General features: G+C 40.1%; 1 protein-coding gene across 1 annotated transcript in view; it reads right to left on the bottom strand.

Moving 5' to 3' along the window:
- Positions 1-13,472, bottom strand: part of LOC124555286 (Hermansky-Pudlak syndrome 3 protein) — a 175,999-nt gene that overhangs the window by 138,426 nt on the left and 24,101 nt on the right. Inside the window, exons 3-4 of the mRNA XM_047129159.1 lie at positions 6,260-6,501; positions 1,011-1,278 (exon numbers count right to left, since the gene is read on the bottom strand). Of these exons, the coding sequence (XP_046985115.1) occupies positions 1,011-1,278; positions 6,260-6,501 (510 nt within the window). The remainder of the gene's footprint in view (positions 1-1,010; positions 1,279-6,259; positions 6,502-13,472) is intronic.

Genomic DNA, 13,472 nt, shown 5'->3' with positions numbered 1-13,472 from the left:
CAACATGGGGTCCTCCCCACGGCGGGCGGAAGCCTTATGCCACAACCGTCTGCCGATTTGCGGGGGAGGAATGTGGTGTCACCGCCAGGGGGAGAGCGTTTTAAATGTATTTCAAGTAACTCTAATACGCAAATGATGTGATTATTGAGAAAATTTTTCTTGCGAGTAGCTTAGTAGAGAAATAAACAACAAAATTTTTCTTTTGAACAATGGAATGTAACAATATTATGAAAAGGATAGTTGCTACTCACTATATAGCAGAGATGCTGAATCACAGATAGGCACAACAAAAAGACTGTCACAAAATAAGCTTTCAGCCAACAAGGCCTTTGTCAAAAATAGATGACAGACACACACACACACACACACACACACACACACACTCTCTCTCTATCTCCCATACACATGACCACAGTCTCTGGCAGCTGTGACTTCTGCGTGCACCCTGGAGCAGGTTTTCAGGCGTTTCCTAGCTCCCCTCAGTCCGAATGGCAGGGTGCGGGTGGCACAGCCTCGCCTGTTGTTAGGCTGTGTTAGACTGTGGTTATGTGTGTACAAGTTGCATTCGTGTGAGTGCATGTGTCTGTCATCTATTTTGGACAAAGGCCTTGTTGTTCGAAAGCTTATTTTATGACAATCTTTTTGTCGTGCCTACCCATAACTTAGTATCTCTGCTACATGGTGAGTAGCAACTAGCCTTTTCATAACATTTTTCTTTCAGTATTTTACGTGCATCATTTTACCAGATTAATGGTTAATACATTGAAAGGAAATGTTTGTCAGCACAACTACTAAGAATGAAACAATTTTGATAGCATAATAAAAAATAAAATACTAGACTTCCTTCAGGCACTCTCTAGGCATTCAGTGAATGATGATTCATGACAGTTCAGGACTTTAAGCTGTTTAGTGCCAGAATAGCAGTAAGCAAGCAATCCCTGAAATTTAGAAATGAATTAATATAAAGCACAACAATGAAATAGAAACAGAATAAATTCTGCAGTACTTACCATTGTCCTTCTCATTTTTAATGGAAGTATTCTGCACGTTTTTTTCTTTTTCCAACTGTCCCACTTTGAACACATGCAGATACTGTTTGGACATGCAAGCTACAATATCCTCACACATTTCAACTTTCATTGGTGTGAAACACATTTCCAAACTTACTGGAGATTCTTCAAAATCTATAAATTTCTGTCTTGATATATCATGTGCCCTCACTTTAAAATAATAAAGCACCAAAGTTCTGTCAAGGACTACAATCAAATTTCCAGTTACCTGAAATAGTGTCAATAATTTGTTTTCAGTTTGTGAATATATATTACAACAAGCCACACTAAAACACAAAATAATTTTCATAGTGTAACTTATTTGTTACTGTGCATATTAAATGAAAAGGTGAAGCAACTACTTTAAAATACAATGGCAGACTGATGTATAGAGCTGAAAAATGAAAGAACTAATGTAATTTATTTTATATTTTTCATGGAAAATCCATAGCAGTATTTCAATGTTGCTCTGCTGCTTATGACACAGATATTGACTTAAGAGAAGAATATTTGTCAACAGATTTGAATAAGGGATAAAGCCATTCATCAAATCCATTGAGAAAAATGTTTTAAAACACAACAGAAACTTATTTCCTTCAGATCCCTATCTCTCTCATTCAAATGAATATTTATTCAGTGAAACTATCATTTTTTACAAAATTTAAATGTATGTAACACAGTAACTGAATCATTGATTTGAACACCACAGTTTTTTATGAGGAATGATACTATAGTATAGGAAGTACCACGTATTTGCCTTCCTCCAACCGATGATTCAACTGACTCAACTAGTTCTGGATGAAGCTTCACTTTTGCCTTAAATTAGAATCAGCTTTGTTGTACAGATTAACTACACCAGGACCTGAAAGTCGTATTAAGTGGCAGAATGCAGTAATGAAATGTTACAGGCATGAGATACACAAGTGGAGAAACCATAAAAGTTAACTACATCTAAAACTCAGACAATATGGATGTACATGGCAGAGATGTCCATATCTTAACTGCAACAGTTTTTACAGAATACAGTGGAAACAAGTGAGCCTGTGTGGACATTTGTGTAGTGCTACATTGTGAATGTATAGAAGGCAAATAATATCATACTGTGGCACAAATACATTAATTCCACTAACATTTATAAAACAACTCATGCTTTGTGTCACATGACAGTTTAATACAAAGGCAGACATGGCATTTATGATTCCAAGAAACTTGAAAGAGTTTACTAACTACTTTTTATGGCATTATACAAAATAAATGCAATGGCCTCCTACATGTTAACAGAGTTCAGAGTAATACATTCCAAATTCTATCTTCGGGTAGACAAAGCTGATGAGAATGTTGTCAGAAGTGACAGGGACACACTGATATTCAATGAATCTCGTGGTGGAATACTGGCATTATGAAAATAATTGGTATGTCTGAAAACCTAAATAGAGAGACAGATGGAACAAAGAAGGAAGAAAGATTAGGCTTTAATATCTAACTGACAATGAGGTCAATCGAGACATGGCACAAGCTTGGATTGGGGAAGTAATTTGGCCATGTTCTTTCAAAGAAATCATCCCAGTGTCCTCTTTAACTGATTTTGCCAAATTAGTAGCAAAATAGTGTTGACAAAACAGTCTTCAAAATGTAAATAACATCCTTCTTAATTCTACAACAGTCCCGATGGAGGCAGATTACAAGAGATGTGAGCTTCCTGTGTGAGACTATCAGTTAAACAAGATATTTTATGTTAGTTTGGTTTATAATCAGTCTTGTAAACTGACATATGGCTGGGAGAGCAGTGTGCTGACCACACGCCCCTCCATATCCACATCCAATGACGTCTGTGGGCTGAGGACGACACGGTGGCCAGTCAGTACCGTTGGGCCTTCATGCGCTGTTCCAGCTGAGTTTAGTTTAGTTTTTTGGTTTATAATAGATTAATACTTTTAATTATTTTAAAGTAAATCTCTTGTACATAAATCTAAGTGACATAAAATAGTATTGGCCCAAAAAGATGTACATCACATGAACATTTTAGCATCATTGCAATTATGTCACATAAAATAGTGGCCTCATGACCACTATAGATGGGAGCATGGCAGGTGGCCTAGTTTTAGCCCACAAAACTGAGCTGTAGAGACCATCTTAGTCTGCTGCATGGGTCAACCTGAGACAACAAGTGATTTAATGGCACGTGATCGGAGGCTCTGGGTCTGGGGATGACTAGCAGTCTGCAGTGTAAGACACTGGTGCCCACTAAAACCTAGTTAAAAAATTATAAGGACTTTTGAGTTTTTAACATGGAATTTCACCCGATAACCCAAAGTAGTGAATAAAAATTTCCAAATATAGTAAAACCCCTTTTTTACATTCCCGCATTTTACATTTTCCCATTTTTTAAGTCAATTTTTGTCAGTCCCAACACAAGTCTTATTCTCACAATACAACACTTTCCCATCATTAATGATTCCATGTTACAACATTTACCACATTTTAAGTTTTCTTTGACATTATCGTGACCTTCAACACTGATTTTCATACAGATTTCTGCAAAAATTGTATTGTATTCCTGCTCAAAGTCAGCCTTGGAACGAAGCAGAAAATGCAGCCTATATGCAAAGTTAATTATCATGTAATGTAGTGTTAGTACAGTAAGTAAGATTTTCATTGTCAGCATTTCAGATCATGGTCACCTGTTATAGGTTCGCAGTGTTTGGAAGAGTGGGAAAGTATGCTGAGTCACTGTCTTAATGATAATCACGATCTGATGATAGTGACTCTAGAAGCAACTGTCCTTCTGGTCATTGCATTGTATTACAACAGCTTTAATTTAATTTCACAGTCATTTATACAAATAAACACTACTTTTGAAGAGGGACATCTCCATAATGAGCTTTTACAAATCGTTCTTGCTTTCACATGAAATAAGCTACTCTGTACCAGGTGCACAGTCTTAGGCTGGTACAAATTGATGTCAGACTTAAACATTCCTCCTTAAGATACTCCATATCATGACAAAAATTTCTGCCCTCTTTCTCATCTAGGAAGTCCATGAACTGAGTGCCCTCGTTGTCGGCAACAAACTTAGATTTCATGTCTACTATTTTCTGTTTACAAAGAAAGACTGCCAACTTTAGTGTTTTAATCAGTGTTGTGTTACAAGTTTTATTTATTATGATTTTATGCTGATGATCAATAATAAGTCTTACATTAGAACACTAATATCTTTTTAATATGATTTCTGAAACAGTAGAGTTAGATTAGATTAGATTCAGTTTTTGTCCCATAGACCCCAAAAATGAGATGATTCTCATAGGTGTGGAACATGTCAGAAAGTGTAACATAAAACATTTGACTTACTACCCTGATCATTTGTCAGGAGATTGTCGAAATCGGTGAATACAATGTGCTAAACTGGAACAGCTAATATTTACAGAGTTAACACCCTGTCAGAATGAAACATTGTTACGCACTATTAATAAATTTATCATACACAAAATACCTAATCTTGACTGTTGTGACCAAGTGCTGTCAAAACTGAAATCGAACAGACATTTTTACTTAAGCTGGCTTAACAGTCTCTGTTAAGATATTTATCTATAGAGTAGAAGGAGTTGCCTATCAAAAAGTCTTTCAAACTCTGTTGAAACCGTGCTTTATCTGAAACCATGTTTTTAATGGTTGCTGGCAATTTATTGTAAATGTGTGTTCCTGAATATTGGACCCCTTTTTGGACCAAGATAAGTGATTTTAGGTCTTTATGCAGATTGTTTTTATTCCTAGTATTGATACTATGTATTGAGCTATTGGTTGGAAATAGAGATGTATTACTTGCAACAAATTTCATTAAGGAATAAATATACTGGGAAGCAGTGGTTAGAATACAAAGTTCCTTGAACAGGTTTCTACATGATGTTCTTGAATTTACACCACAAACGATTCTTATCACATGCTTTTGCACCCTAAAAACTTTTGCTTGGTTTGATGAGTTACCCCAGAATATGATCCTATATGACATAATAGAATGAAAGTAAGCAAAGTGTGCAAGTTTTTTTGTATTTATATCTCCTACATCTGACATCATTCTCACTGAAAATACAGACTTGTTTAGGCACTTAAGCAATTCTGTGGTATGCCCTTCCCAACTGAATTTATTACCGAGTTGTAACCGCAGAAATTAAACACTGTCAACCTCTTTGATCTGCATGTTTTCATAGGTTATACATATGCTGAAAGGAAATCTTTCACAGGTTCTGAGCTGCATATAGTGGGTCTTAAAGTTTAATGACAGTGAATTAGCTTTAAACCACTTATTAATGTCAGTGAAAATTTGATTACCAGCAATTTCTAAATCTGTACTTGACTTGCTACTTATTGGAATGTTTGTATCATCTGCAAACAAAACAAACTTAGCATCTGGCAATGTAACACAAGAAAAAGCAATGGACCCAAGATGGAACCTTGAGGAACACCACATATTAATTAATTCCCAGTCAGATGAAGACTGACTGCTTACTGCACAGATATTTCACAACAACACTCTTTGTTTCCTGTCAGATACATAAGACTCAAACCATTTCACAGCATTGCCAGTGACACCACAATATTCTAATTTACTTAAGAAAATGCTGTGGTTCACACAGTCGAAGGCTTTTGACAGGTCACCGAAAATGTCAGTAGCCTCTAATTTATTATCTAATGAATTAAGTACACTCTCACAGTAAGTGTAAATAGCTTTCTCTATATCAGAACCCTTAAGTAATCCAAATTGTGACTTAGACAATATTGATGGTATCTCTTTATCCCCCTTCTTGTAAAGAGGCTTAACTTCAGCATATTTTAGCCAATCTGGAAATGTTCTGCTGATAAGAGATTGATTACACAAATAACTTAGAGAAAGAAAAACAATTAACTGTCACATTTTTTAAATAGGCTGAATTTAAATTGTTTCAATTTCATATTTTGAACAGTATAATGAGAATGACAGTAAGAATAATTTATTCATTCTCTCTTGCTGTGTTTCCTATGCTTTCCTGTATTTTACACTTATCTGCATTTTGCACTTTTTTGGGTCAATCTACTGAAATGTGTTAAAAGGGGGTTTTACTGTACCTTCTGTATTATCAAAAATACACATATCTCATCAACACTGTCCATTCTATCCAATAAAGTACAGTCTCACAGGAACATAAACAAATTAGGTATATAAGTGTCAGCTATACCTGGCAACAAGCAACTGCATTTGGGTCTCTTTTCAAAGGCAGTTCGATCATTTCCAATCCTCCTGAACTTATCTGTGCACTGCTTGGTGTTACCTGACCAGCAATTCTTGCACGCATTGGCTGCTGTAGAAATGTGCTGTCTGGGGGGTTATTAACTACGTCCCATTTACAGTAAATTCGTACATAGTTGGAGATTGTACCTTGGCGGTTTTGCTTGCGTTCAAGGGCTGCAATGTAGTCACCTGAAAATAAATAATATATAACTTAGAGTTATCATGCAGTGTTCAAAAAGTTCATTTCATCCTCATTTAAAACTGGTAAAAATAACAGAATACATTCAGAGGCATAACACAGAAGCATTCAGTAAGTGATGCAACCTTTTTTTTTTTCCCTCAGTCAATTTCGGTTGAAAAAAATGTGGAATTTGTTGTGAGAGATTGTGAAATATTCCTGCTTCAGCCCCTACAGTTTCATGAAGTTCTAATTGGTGATTGTGCTATACATAGCCTTGAAAATGGGGCCTGTAATGGAGGTGCATTCCAAGCAGAGAGCTGTCATTGAGTTTCTTTCGGTAGAAAACCAGAGCATCACAGATACTCATACGTACTTGCAGAATGCCTACAGAGACCTGACAGCACACAAAAGCACTGTGAGTCATTGGGCAAGGCATGTGTCATCATCACAACAAGGTTGCGCAAACTTGTCTGATTTCTCACAAGCCAGCTGGCTGCAGACAGCTGTGACTCCTGCAATGTTGGAATATACAGATACTCTCATTTGAGGATAAATCACAAACAAGCAACTTGCCGCTCAACTGGTAGTGCTGACACACTTGTCTACCAGTTTGGGTACTCAAAGGTGTGTGCCTGCTGGTTTCCTTGTCACCTAACAGAAGACCATAAAGAGCAATGGAGGACCATCTGTGGGGAATTGCTTGCATGTTATGCGACTGATCATCACAATTTTTTGTCAAACATCATCACAGGTGATGAAACATGGGTTCATCACTTCGAACCAGAAACAAAACGGCAATCCATGGAGTGGTGCCACATTGCCTCTCCTTCGAACAGAAAGTTCGAAGTCACACCCTCAGCTGATAAAGTCACTGTGTTGGCCTTCTCGGTCTCTGAAGGGCGTTATTCTGTTTGCTGTCCTCCTTCATGGTGCAACAATCACCTCTGAAGTGTATTGTGCTACCATCAGGAAATTAAAGAAATGACTTCAGCATGTTTGTCATCACAAAAATGCAAACGGACTTCTCCTCTATGACAACACAAGGTCTCACACATGTCTGTGCACCCAAGAGGAGCTCACAAAATTTCAATGGACTGTTCTTCCTCACCCACCCAACAGCCCACATCTCTCACCTTCTGACTTCTATCTGTTTGGTCCAATGAAGGATGGATGCCACGGGAACCAGTATATGGATAATGAGGAGGTTACTGATAAAGCAAGACATTAGCTCCAATGTCTACCAGTAGAGTGGTACTATACGGGCTCACAAGCCCTCCCAGTAAGATGGCATAAGGCCATCGCATTTGAATGGAGGTTATGTTTAAAAACAGGGTTTTGCTTAGATTAGATTAGAGATTAGATTAGATTAGATTAATACTAGTTGATGTGTTGGAAAATGTGCCAACACCTTGTAGATAGAGGTGGCCTAAATGCACGCTATCTAAGGCAGACGGGCGTGAATTCTGGAACAGGATTAGTAGTGAATTCTCATAAGAAAAGTATGCAGCTCCTCGAATACTTATCTTTTATTCTTTGATGAATACAGCATTCTTGATGAGACATTTCATATGATAACTTTCAAACTATGTAAGGCTAATGGCGCCTTGCTAGGTCGTAGCCATGGACTTAGCTGAAGGCTATTCTAACTGTCTCTCGGCAAATGAGAGAAAGGCTTCGTCAGTATAGTCGCTAGCAATGTCGTCGTACAACTGGGGCGAGTGCTATCCCGTATCTCAAGACCTGCCTTGTGGTGGCGCTCAGTCTGCGATCACACAGTGGCGACACGCGGGTCCGACATGTACTAAATGGACCGCGGCCGATTTAAGCTACCACCTTGCAAGTGTGGTGTCTGGCGGTGACACCACACTAGTTCCATGGATTATGAATACAATATTTCGTAATGATGTGGAACGAGTCAAATTTTCCAATACATGACATATTTAAGTTAATTTAACGACATAATTAAGTTAATATAACAACTTTTTTATTCTTTTCGTTTTTTTTAATTTTTTATAATTTTTTTGTTTTTTCTTTTTTTCTTGATTTATATCTAAAAATTCCTCTATGGAGTAGAAGGAGTTGTCATTCAGAAATTCTTTTAATTTCTTCTTAATTACTTTTTGGTTATCTGTCAGACTTTTGATACTATTTGGTAAGTGACCAAAGACTTTGGTGGCAGTATAATTCACCCCTTTCTGTGCCAAAGTTAGATTTAATCTTGAATACTGAAGATCATCCTTTCTCCTAGTACTGTAGTTATGCACACTGCTATTACTTTTGAATTGGGTTTGGTTGTTAATAACAAATTTCATAAGAGAGTATATATACTGAGAAGCTACTGTGAATATCCCTAGATCCTTAAATAAATGTCTGCAGGATGATCTTGGGTGGACTCCAGCTATTATTCTCATTACATGCTTTTGTGCAATAAATACTTTATTCCTCAGCGATGAATTACCCCAAAATATGATGCCATATGCAAGCAATGAGTGGAGAATAATGTGGTATATTGGAATCCTGAATAAAACCAACCTGCTTTCAGAAATTAGATGTGTTGCATTACTTATTTAATACGTCTTGTATTTTTTCAATGCCTGAAGAAAAAGATAGCAGAACAGATAGACCAAAGTTTTCTGTAGTCATGAAATGAGTCACCATTCTGCACAGTTATGATAATGCTGTGGACTTACCCTGTTGGCATAAGTGTCACTGCCCCAGCTGATGGCAGGTGCTCGATCTGGAAGCAGGTAGCTGGACCCCAGAGGGGGTGGGGGAGGGGGGGGAGGGGACCTTGGCATGCGGGTCAGTCTACCAGAGAGCAGACAGCCTGAACATCACATACAGACTGTCACAGAGAAAAGCACAAAATGCGATCAGTGTGAATGAACGAAACAACTAGCATGTGGAACAAAGAGCACAGCAAGAAGCAAAAGCCAGTTCTGTATTAGGCAACCTGAGCATGAGATCTGACTGGCCTGGCCTATCACTGCCGGCAAGTAAATACCTGGGTCAGCTGTTTGGCCCATATGGTACTTTGTGTGCACTGTCCATGATAGCTTTCTGCGTTGTTTGCCACAAGACCTACTCCAGCTCATCTGCATTCATATGTATGTATGCTGGTGGGGATACTAATTCCCCCCTCCCACCCCCCCTCCTCCTGAAAAGGCCACATATGGCCGAAAATGGCTTGGTTTCTGCTAGGGCACCAAAACGGCAAAAGACTGTGGAGGCTGGCATAATGGCTAGTCTGACGACATCAGCAGGAGTGACAATTCATCTACGGGTGACTAAAGAAAGGAGGGCTCAGGTCCTAAGTCCATAGCCTCACCGTCAAGAATCATAGGAATGATTGCTGATAGCTCCCTATTCTGGAGTGAAAGTAGTGCAGAGAGGGTGTGGAGTGTTGGCAGAAGGTGTGCATGCTGTGGCAATTGGTAGTCTCCTACTGGGCAAATGATGTGACTGATCCCATCGCTCAGCTAGCGTGGAGATGGCAGCATTAAAAGTCCAATGGGTCACGGATGCAGCTGATCTGAATGATCGGTTAGCTGACTGATATCCACCACAAACAAAAGCTTATCTTTCTGGTCCACCACTACACTCGGCAGTCACCGCTGCTGCTGGCTGAAAGACCATGCCCAAACAGCAGCCCCATATGGAAAATGCAGTGGGACATGAAATTCCAGGGCCTGCAAATCAGCATGTAACAAATCTAAGAGGCACTGTGGCTGGTGCCATTGTAAATGTTCCACTCAACTGCACCCTCCGACTGTAGTCGCACAGTACATGGCTAGAAAGCTAGAAAGTGCATCATCATGGGATGAGGTAGACATGGACTTCTTTGTTTGTGTCTTGAATGTTTGCATGAATCACTCCACCTCTGAGTTAGAAGCCATGTGAAATTGGGTGATATTGAGATGCCGGATGCTTCTGTGAATGCAAAAAACCTTAAAATTTTCGTGGCACAAATTGCCAATCATTATCAGATACGAGAGTCCATGGGGATCCCTTGATAGTGAAAACAAATAATAACTCACGAATAGTTGCTGTTGACATCACAGAGGGCAGACTGGCTATATATGGGAAATTGGACAATGCATCCACCACCAAAAACCACATATTTCCCAAAACAAGGCCTGTAAAGTCAATGTGCACTCAGTCGCAACGGTGCTCTGGGACTGGCCAAGGGGAAGGGGAGAATTGATGCCCTGGTCAGCCTGGTTCCCTGCACCGGTCACACTAGCCTCCACAAGATGTCCAGTGTCATGATCAATCGTCGACCAGTATGCTCATCATCATGTCAAAGTCTCTATATGAGACATAATCCAGTGCAACATAACAGCTGCAGTATGGGAGGACACAATGCTGGAGGGACGACTTTTCAACAGCTTTGATCCCGCAAGACAAGCATGTGGAACTCCTGGACAAACTCAAGTCAATTTTGTAGTAGGAAAAATGTAAGTTACACCAAATCCACTCTTGCAGGGGCACACCTGTGCCATCCCATCTAGGTTGCGGAGATGTTTTTTTCAGAAAAGTGGGTCAGCAGCTATAGCGGCCCCAACTTCCCATCCAGTGAAAGAAAAAATCCAGCATCATCTGTTGCAAGGTATCGTCCAAAATGAAAATGAAAGCCTCCTGTTGATCAAACTCAGGATCAGGTACTGCTGGTGATTGCAATAGTGCATCTGCATTAGCATGCTGGATGGTGGGCCAGTAACAAATATCACAATAATAATTACTGAGAAAGAATGTCCACCCCTGCAATTGGTTGGCAGTCCTATCCAGTAGTTTAGACTGAGGGCCAAATAATGAAATCAGTGGCTTGTGGTTGGTGATGACTAGGAACATTGCTCCACACAAAAACATGTGCAATTTATTAGAAAATGATACCCAGTTCCTCCTTTTCCCCCTGCGAAAAATTACTTTGCACTGCTAATAAAGTATCTTCGATGCATAAGCACTGGGCTACTTGGTGCCATCTGGATTCTGTTGTGATAGGACTTACCAGCGCCATACTGGGATGCGTCAGAGGCCAGAGTTAATGACTTACCCAGCATAAAATAAGCTGCACAGGGAGTGGACCACAAACACTGCTTGAGGGACTGAAAATGTCATTGACAGTCCACAGACCGCATGAAGTTGATGCCCTTTTGGTGAAGCTGGTTAAGAGAATGGCAAATGTGCCCACCTTGGTTGGTTAGTTGGTTTGTTGGGGGAAGGAGACCAGACAGCGAGGTCATCGGTCTCATCAGATTAGGGAAGGATGGGGAAGGAAGTCGGCCGTGCCCTTTGAAAGGAACCATCCCGGCATTTGCCTGGAGTGAGTTAGGGAAATCACGGAAAACCTAAATCAGGATGGCCGGACGCGGGATTGAACCATCATCCTCCCGAATGCGAGTCCAGTGTTTAACCACTGCGCCACCTCGTTCTGTGCCCACCTTGGGGAATAGCCTTAGGGTAATTAGAAATTTTGTCCAATAAGGACTGGAATTCCTTCAGGTTCTTGGGTACCAGCAGGCTGACAATGGCTTTGATGTGCTTGTCCAAACAGATGTCATCCTTGCCAAATATGATCCAAAGAATGCAGTTTTAGGGACAAAGAAACTACATTTTTCCAATTTGCAATGAAGGCTGTTGTCCAGAAGGCATTGGGAAACTTCCTGCAGATTTCATACATGTTCCTTTCGCATGGAGTCTGTGAACCAGATGTCATTAAAGTAGTTGACACAGCAGGGAATGTCCTTGATCAAATGCTCCAAATATATTTCATAAATTCCTGGGGCAGACAAAATTCAAAATGGCAAGGAATGAAACTAGCGAAGTCCAAACCGATTTGCCCACTGAGCAGAAGGAGATATGGAAGGAGAGCAATACCAAAAGCATGAAAAATGTCATCATCAGGTTCTTGGGTACCAGCAGGCTGACAATGGCTTTGATGTGCTTGTCCAAACAGATGTCATCCTTGCCAAACATGATCCAAAGAATGCAGTTTTAGGGACAAAAAAACTACATTTTTCCAATTTGCAATGAAGGCTGTTGTCCAGAAGGCATTGGAAAACTTCCTGCAGATTTCATACATGTTCCTTTCGCATGGAGTCTGTGAACCAAATGTCATTAAAGTAGTTGACACAGCAGGGAATGTCCTTGATCAAATCCTCCAAATATATTTCATAAATTCCTGGGGCAGACAAAATTCAAAAGGGCAAGGAATGAAACTAGCAAAGTCCAAACCGATTTGCCCACTGAGCAGAAGGAGATATGGAAGGAGAGCAATACCAAAAGCATGAAAAATGTCATCATCAGGGATCACAACTCTTTGTCTTACTAGTACCCACCAAGGTCATCGTCAATGGCATCATCACACTGAGGCTCAGCGGAAGACCAGATCGCCTGGCCAGCCCCTTTGTGCACTGTGGACTGCTTACTATGTGTATCTAACTTCACCACCTGTCAATTGTCTGAAAGTAAATCCCTTGCTGCTGCTGTAAGTCCATGTGATTCAGCAATCTGGGTAACTTCAGTTAAAGAAGGGTGGGACAAGGCCATGGCCCTAGTCTGGACCTCAGGGCTGTGTGCTCATTGGACCATCATGTCAGTAATTAATGAGTCCACATACATGGTGGTAGCACACTGGAGACAATTAATTGCACAGGAGACTTGGCAAGTCAGTGATACAGGCTGTGAGTGACTGCCCTGGGCACTTGTGATACCGTTTAAACTGTAACTGTGCCACCACCACATGCATTTGATATCCAAAATACTGTGTCAGAAACTGACAGAATCCTGAAATATCAGTTTCTTGGGCTCAGTAGAGGGTTTCAAATTTTGCACAGCAGAGTCAACAATACACCTTACCTGGCAGTGCAGCAAGAGTCAGTGCAGGTAATTCTGCCTTTCCATACACTCATCAAAACTGGCTAATGGTATGAGGGTGGAAGAGGAGGCTTTTGTGCAGGTCCCTGGCCTGCCACCAGTA

The sequence above is a fragment of the Schistocerca americana genome, chromosome X (genome assembly GCF_021461395.2).
Source record: "Schistocerca americana isolate TAMUIC-IGC-003095 chromosome X, iqSchAmer2.1, whole genome shotgun sequence".
Taxonomy (NCBI): Eukaryota; Metazoa; Arthropoda; class Insecta; order Orthoptera; family Acrididae; genus Schistocerca; species Schistocerca americana.
The sequence above is the reverse complement of the archived record's forward strand: the minus strand, read 5'-3'. Positions and strand labels throughout refer to the sequence as shown.